Here is a 7778-nt window from a genome sequence, read left to right on the forward strand (position 1 = left end):
TGCAAATTAAAGCAGCTTCGATAAAGCACCGACCTCAACGCTCCGGCTAAAATCAAGAATTATGTAGTGCGCATTTTGCAACGGGAGAAATGGCAGAAGGTCTCTCCCCCCACCCCGAAACCCCGGCGATGGGGGGCAGCTCACCCCGCGTGCTGCCTGCGTGCGCTTCTGCACCAAAAATCAGTTCTCACCAAACACCCCCTTTCTCCTTTAAACCCTAAAAGATGAAATTTGCTTTATTCACTCTAAAATACCGACTTCTCTCCCGCAGCATCCCCGATACTTCGCTCTCACGCGCACGGAAAAGCAATTTGCTATTAAAAACGCAGATCCTCTGCGATTCACTACACGGGGAGGTCTATTGATCTAGAGATACGCTCCCAGGGTTTATTTGTTTGCTTTTCATTGTTTTGTTTTGATGCTAAGAGTTGGTCAACTCGGCAAAACTTTTTTTTTTTTTGGGGGGGGGGGGGGGTGGGGAAGGGAGGGGGCGGCCCCCCCCTTTTCCCCTCGCAGCGCTTCCCCGGGAGCCCGGTCCCTCACCCCGCAGCAGGGCAGGGATTCCGCGGGGACTCAAAAGTAATCCTACAAGGAGGGATAAAAAAAAAAAAATGGGGGGGAATATGGGGCTTTCGTGCAGTGGCATGGGATGGGCGCGGGGGGAGAAACCGACGCGCGCACACCTTCCCCCCCCCCCAAAAACAAAAAGTGCGTTTTGGGGTATCTTAAGTTTCACGCACCCCCCCCGTGTCGGCCCCTACGCACAGCGCCAGCAGGGGCGGCGCCGCGGAGGGGGGCGCGGAGAGGCGGGGGGGGCGCAGCGGGCGCGGAACCCACCCCATCCCCCCCCCCCCCCCGACGTCCGCCCCGTCCCCCCGCGGGCGCGCAACGCTCCCCGCCCCCAACGCGCCGTTCCTGGGCCTTTGGCGCCCCCTCTGGACGGCGCCGCGCAGCGCCCGCGGGTCCCGCCGCGCCGCCGCGCTCCCCCACCGCCGCTCCGCGCCCGCGGAGGGCTGCCCGCCCCGCGGTAAAACCCGCAGCGGGTCGCGCGTCCGTGTCCCCCCGCCTTCCCCGCGCTCGCTCCGCAGCTCCCGCCGAGGCAGACACCCCTGCGGCGGGCGGAGCGGCGCAGAGGGGCGCGGGGGTCCGCCAGCGCTCCGCACCCGCGTAAGGCGCTCCCCTCTCCGCGCCCTCGCCCCCCCCCCCCCGCGCCCCCCGCCAGCCGCCCCCTGCGCGGCGCGGCCGCTGCGCGCCCCGCCGGCCCCGCCCCTCGGCGGCGGCGCAGCCAATGGCGTGCACGCCAGCCCCCGGGGGCCGGGCGCCCATTGGCGGAGCGCTCCCGGGCCGAAATCGCCGCGCAGAGTATTTATTCCGCGGCCGCGGCGCGGGCCGCAGAGCCGCGCTGGAGACCGGCGGGGCGACACCGGCCACCGCCGCCCACCCACGGCCACTCCAGCCCCACGCTGCCCACCGACGGCCACCCGGCCTCCTCCTGCCGTCGCCGCCGCTCCTGCTACGGGGTTTTTTTCCCCCCCCACCCGCCCCTTTTCTCCTGCAACTTGCAAAAGTTTCTCCCCCCGCCCCCCCGTGTTTTTTTATTTTCACTTAGAGGGGTAGGGAACAATAATAAAAAAACTTTTGCAAACTTTTTCCAGCTTTCTCTCTCCTCTCCCCAGCCGGGCTTCACGCTGGTGGAGACTTCGTCTCCTAGTTTTACTTTTTTTAACCCTTCCCTGCCCCCGAGCCACCTGATTTTTTTATATTTTTTTTTTTTATTTTTTTTTTTCATCCCCTGTCCCCCCCTCTGCCACTTTCTCGCATGAATCTCCTAGACCCCTTCATGAAAATGACAGAAGAACAGGACAAATGTATCTCCGACGCCCCCAGCCCCACCATGTCGGATGACTCCGCCGGCTCCCCCTGCCCCTCTGGATCCGGCTCGGACACGGAGAACACCAGACCCCAAGAAAACACCTTCCCCAAGGGTGACCCGGACCTGAAGAAGGAGAGCGACGAGGACAAGTTCCCGGTGTGCATCCGAGAGGCGGTGAGCCAAGTGCTCAAGGGCTACGACTGGACGCTGGTGCCCATGCCCGTGCGGGTCAACGGATCCAGCAAGAACAAGCCCCACGTCAAGAGACCCATGAACGCCTTCATGGTGTGGGCGCAGGCGGCCCGCAGGAAGCTGGCGGACCAGTACCCGCATCTGCACAACGCCGAGCTCAGCAAAACCCTGGGCAAGCTCTGGAGGTGAGTGCGGAGCCCGGGAGGGCTCGGCGGGGGATGCTGGTGCGGGGCGGTGCGGAGTGGGGTGGGCGGGGGGCGAAGTATGTCCCAGCAGTCGGAGGATGGTTTTAAGGCTGGAAAAACTCGCTGAAAACTTTTGCACGGGCTGGCGAACTCCTTTGGCGCAGGAGAAGCCAGAATAGCAGGGGGAAAGTAGGGAAAGTGGTTCCCTTCTGTTTTTGCAAGTGGTTTCTTTCCCTTGAGGAATGGCCCCGGGTGGAAGCGGGCCAGGCCGTGCTGGGGGGGGGGGGGGGGGGGGTTGGCGGAGCCGGGGGCCCGCCTTGGCCTGTGTTTGTTTGTGCTCTGGTCCCGAGGAAATGATGGTTTTTGGGGATTGCATCAGCTCGAGCCGGGAGGAGAAGCGGTGCGGGGCGAGCCGGGGCGGGGGAGTGGGGGGGGGGGGGGCGGCGAGCGGTCGCCGTGCGGTGCCAAGCCCCGGGTGGGTGGGTGGCGGCGATGAGTGGCACATGGCTGGGTGCCCTCCGACTTCCAAAATAAGGCAGGGAGGGGAGGAAAACAGAAGGAAAGTGAGTCACCTGGCTGCCTCTTGCGCTGTGACTGCAGAAGGGAAGGGGCGGGGGGCGGGGGGGGAATCCTAAATTTGCGGCAGGGAAAGAAAGCAGGGAGCAAACCTGGCCCTGGCAGGCAGTGACAGGTCTGTCACCTCAAGTGCCCTGGGGACAGGACATGCGCCTCTGCAGGGGGGACCTTTTGGGGGGGGGATGAGGACTGGACTCTGCCGTGGCTCTTGCACCTCTTGTTCGGCTACCGAAGGAATCTGGCGGGGGGGGGGCAAGAAGGGGGGCTGACAACCAGCATGTGCCCCAGACAGGGGCGTTCAGCAGTGTGGGGGCCTTTGCATTGCCGTTCGGGGGAACCCAGAGGTCTGGGCTGGTGGTAATGCCATAGTGGGGGGAAGCCGCTAATGCCCCCCCTTGAGCTGCAGCCCCTCACCCCCCATGTCCCGTTCCACCCCCCCCCCCCCACAGGCTGCTGAACGAGAGCGAGAAGCGTCCCTTCGTGGAGGAGGCCGAGCGGCTGCGGGTGCAGCACAAGAAGGACCATCCCGACTACAAGTACCAGCCACGGCGGAGGAAGTCGGTGAAGAATGGGCAGTCGGAGCAGGAGGAGGGCTCCGAGCAAACCCACATCTCCCCCAACGCCATCTTCAAGGCGCTGCAGGCGGACTCCCCGCAGTCGTCCTCCAGCATCAGCGAGGTGCACTCCCCCGGCGAGCACTCGGGTAGGTGCTCGCGAGGTGTTACGGGGGGGTTAAGTCACGGCTACCTAAGAAAAGTTGCATCCCAAGCCAGGCTGAAAGTGGGACTGGGTAAGGAGGGACGGGGAAAAAAGGAGAGACACCCAGACATACAGCAAGAAGGGGATGGCTGCGCCGGGAGAGGGGCAGAGCTGCCCGCCAGCCTTCCCCATAGCACGGGCACACAAATGCTCGCCCGTGTGTGCCAGCCCCTGCGGCTGCTTCCACCCCCTCCGCCCACGAGAAACATGAACCCATCCTTTTTTTTTAAAAAAAAAAAAATAAATAAACCAAAAGACGGCCCCGCTGTCGTGACTCATGCCTGCAGGCTGGGTTGTTTTACCCGGCGCGATAGATGGGCGCTGGTGGGGCTCACATCTGTGTCCCTCGCACCTGGACGTGTTTGTGTTGCCCGACGCAACTGCTTTCAGAAGCGACGTGCTGTTATCCGGCCGCGGGTTAACGATTAACAGCGTTATCGCGTCCAGCAGCACCTCCCGCCTCGGGGAGCCACGGGCGCTGGGGTGCCCGGCCGTCGCAGAAGCGACACCCCCTTCACCCCCATGCTCTTTCTTTCCTCCCGCAGGGCAATCGCAGGGCCCCCCCACGCCCCCCACCACCCCCAAGACGGACGTGCAGCCGGGCAAGCAGGACCTGAAGCGGGAGGGCCGCCCTCTGCAAGAAGGTGGCCGGCAGCCGCCCCACATTGATTTCCGAGACGTGGACATCGGCGAGCTCAGCAGCGATGTCATCTCCAACATCGAGACCTTTGACGTCAACGAGTTCGATCAGTACCTCCCCCCCAACGGTCACCCGGGGGTCCCGGCCACCCACGGCCAGGTGACCTACAGCGGCAGCTACGGCATCAGCAGCACGGCGGGCTCGCAGGCCGGCGCCGGCCACGTCTGGATGTCGAAGCAGCAGCCGCAGCCCCCGCCGCAGCCCCCGCCGCAGGCGCAGCCGCCGGCGCAGCACGGGCTGCCGGCGCTGAGCGGGGAGCAGGGCACCGCGCAGCAGCGGACGCACATCAAGACGGAGCAGCTGAGCCCCAGCCACTACAGCGAGCAGCAGCAGCACTCCCCGCAGCAGCTCAACTACAGCTCCTTCAACCTCCAGCACTACGGCTCCTCCTACCCCACCATCACCCGCTCCCAGTACGACTACACCGACCACCAGAACTCCAGCTCCTACTACAGCCATGCCGCCGGGCAGAGCAGCAGCCTCTACTCCACCTTCACCTACATGAACCCCACGCAGCGCCCCATGTACACCCCCATTGCAGACACTTCAGGGGTCCCCTCCATCCCCCAGACCCACAGCCCCCAGCACTGGGAACAGCCCGTCTACACACAGCTCACCAGACCCTAAAGCCATTTCCAATAAAATACAAATAATAGTAATAAAAATAAAAAATAAATTTAAAAAAAAAAAAATCAAAAAAGCACGAAAGAAGCAACAACATGATGATCGGGGAACTTCCTCAGACTTTTGTCCTTCTTTGAAATTAAAATAATAATTAAAAAAGAGACGCTAAAGTCAAAGCTGGCGGGGAGGAGAGAGCGCCTCGAGCCTTCTGCACTACAGCATCCTCCAGGACAGGGGCCGACCGCCCCGAGACCCGGCAAAACTCGGTACAGACTTTCCAAGGACTGGACTTTCAACTCTGCTTCCAGGGCGCGGCGTGGAGAGGAGATTTCTAACCAACCAGCTCAGCTGTCTTGTTCTCTGGACTTTTGTAATGATTTTTTTTTTTTTTTTTTAGCAGTAACTAAAAAAAGCAAAAAAAAAAAAAATGGGGGGGAAAAAAGAGAGAACTCAGAGTCCTCTGTGAGGAATATTCTCTATTTTAAATATTTTTTAGTATGTACTGTGTATGATTCGTTACCAATTTGAGGGGATTTATACATATTTTTTAGAGATTTTTTAAAAACGCTCTTATTTTTCCAACAGCTAAAAAAAATGACACTTAGTGGAGCAGTCCTAGGTTTTCTTGCAGTCAGAGGTATTTTTGTATAGATAAGTGTCTTTTTTTTTTTTTTCTCTAAAAATAAAAATTAAAAAGCAAAACGGCGTGCTTTTAACTCGGAACAAAGCTCTGTTAAGTGGCCAGCGTCAGGCTTAGCGATGGTCAGCTCCGCGGCGCGGGAGACGCGAGCTGAGATTGTGTGGGGACGAGCATGGGAGAGGCTTTATTTTTCTAATAGCGAAAACCAGCCGGCAGAAGATTTTTAACTTTATTTTTTAATAACCTTGAGCCTTAAGAAAGAAAAACAGAAAGCTTTTTTTAATTAAAAAAAGAAAAAAAAACTAAAAAAAGAAAAAAATCCCCAAAACAGCAAGAAGTGCTGTTGAGAAGCCTTAAAAGCAGCCCTGGGATAATCACTTGCCCCCAGCTCTGCCCGTCCCTGGGGCTGGGGGGGGCTGAGCGTGACCCCCTCCAGCCGAGCCTGATGCACAACCCACCCAGGGGCTCCCCTCTGCTTTGCGGGACATCACAGATACTTTAAATTATTTATTTTGTGAGAAGAGCAGTTTTTAATCACAATTTCCTTCTTTTTTCTTTTTTTTTTTTAAATCTCCCTTCTATTTTAAGTCCTTTCAAAAGCGTTTGTGGGAGCATTATTTGGAAGGTAACCGTGCCTGTTAAATTATGGTCTAAACTGTAACCAGTCCTTTATTTATCTCTTTAATTCTTTTTTTTTTATTATTATTATTATTATTCTTTTTGGAATCTGTGTCCTGGGTTTGTACAAACTTGTGCTCTTCCTTTATTTTTTTTTTTTCTTTTGTCTTAAGGATAAACTGGAAAAAAAAAATGAATTGTACAAACTAAAGATTGCAAATGTAGCGTATCACTGAATCATTTGCCTTGTTTTCTGCCTCAGCTCTCTGGGACACACGAGGAGGAGACCCGACGCCCCGGCCGTGGCCGCGGCACCGTTTTAGCCTTCCACCCCCCCCCCGCCCCCCAAAAAGTGGCTTGAGGTGGGGGCACTGACTTTGGTGAAGCTGTGGCTGAACAGTTAAGGATTGCTTTTTAAAAAAGACAGCAAACTTTTTTTTATTTAAAAAAAAAAAATGATATATTTGTTAACATTTTTTTTTTTTTTAGGGATTCAGTAGAAGAAAAAAAAAAATCTTAAAGCACTCTTATAATATGGCATCTTTCTATTTCTGTATAAAAGCAGATCTTTTTAAAGTATTTCTGTAACTTAAAAGACCTGTCATTTAAATCATATTTTGTCTTTAGGTAAGTTTTTTTTGGTTTGGTTTGTTTGCAAGATCCTTCTCTTTGTGAAACTTACCTTTTTTTTTTTTTATTGTATATTATTGTTTGCAATAAATATACATTGTATTAAAACACCCCACCGGTGTCTGATTTATTAACAGCCTCCGGGCCAAGCCGGGGCCGGGCCGAAGCCCCCGGGCTGGGTTTAGCTTCACTGCTGGGACTTGGGGTGTCCCAAGGTCCTGAGCCCGGCCACCCCAGGGCCACCGGAGCCAGGGAAGAGGCAACGGGATTCAGGGACGGACAAAAACCAGCGTCACCCGGGCTGTGACAATTCAGGCTGTGAACTCCGAAGGTGACAACCGAGCTCCAGTTGTCCCCAAGCCACGCTGGCCCTGGCCGCTGTCACCGCTCCCAGCTGCCCCGGTTTGGGAGGATGCTGGGGGGGGGAGAGGAGCTGCCGAGGGGGTTTGGGCTTCCAGGTCATTCTTACAAAACTGCTGGAATTCTCCTCCAAAAGAGCTGAAAAGCCCTAAACAGCCAAGCGGGACATGTGTCATCCCCACAGATCGATGCCACCGCTTGTCCCTGAGCTTGTCCCACAGCCCCAGAGACGCAGCGCAGGCACCCCAGTGAGGAAAGACACCCCCCCCTCCCCAGCTCAGCCAGGCGCTGCTGTTCCTATCGAACCCAGCCCAGACAAATCCCTGCTCCGAACTCGCCTGGGCTGTAATCCCGCTGCTCCGGGCCACCCAGCCCACGGCTTCCCCCCCTCGCCCTGGCAGCATCGTTTGCCACAGCCCTGCGCTGGGGCACAGACGCACTGAGCTTTGGGAGTCCTCTGCCCCGCTGGTTGCCAGCACCGAGGAGCGGGTACCTGCTGCTGGCATCACTGCAGGGGTCACGAGTCCGCGCGGGTTCCCTCCGAGGGCACAGTTATTCACCTATGGAAACTGCAAAAACGTCCTAACTTGCCCCAGACTCGAAGACGCGGTGAGCACAGGG

The 7778-nt window shown here is 57.2% G+C and overlaps 1 protein-coding gene across 1 annotated transcript; it reads left to right on the plus strand.

Moving 5' to 3' along the window:
- The first annotated feature begins 1405 nt into the window (after positions 1 to 1405).
- Positions 1406 to 6720, plus strand: SOX9 (SRY-box transcription factor 9). Its single transcript, XM_063352402.1, has 3 exons — positions 1406 to 2250; positions 3276 to 3529; positions 4131 to 6720. The coding sequence occupies exons 1-3, from the start codon at positions 1820 to 1822 to the stop codon at positions 4910 to 4912; spliced, it is 1467 nt and encodes a 488-aa protein (XP_063208472.1). The 5' UTR covers positions 1406 to 1819; the 3' UTR covers positions 4913 to 6720.
- Positions 6721 to 7778: the final 1058 nt, after the last annotated feature.

Source organism: Chroicocephalus ridibundus, chromosome 14 (genome assembly GCF_963924245.1).
Source record: "Chroicocephalus ridibundus chromosome 14, bChrRid1.1, whole genome shotgun sequence".
Classification (NCBI taxonomy): Eukaryota; Metazoa; Chordata; class Aves; order Charadriiformes; family Laridae; genus Chroicocephalus; species Chroicocephalus ridibundus.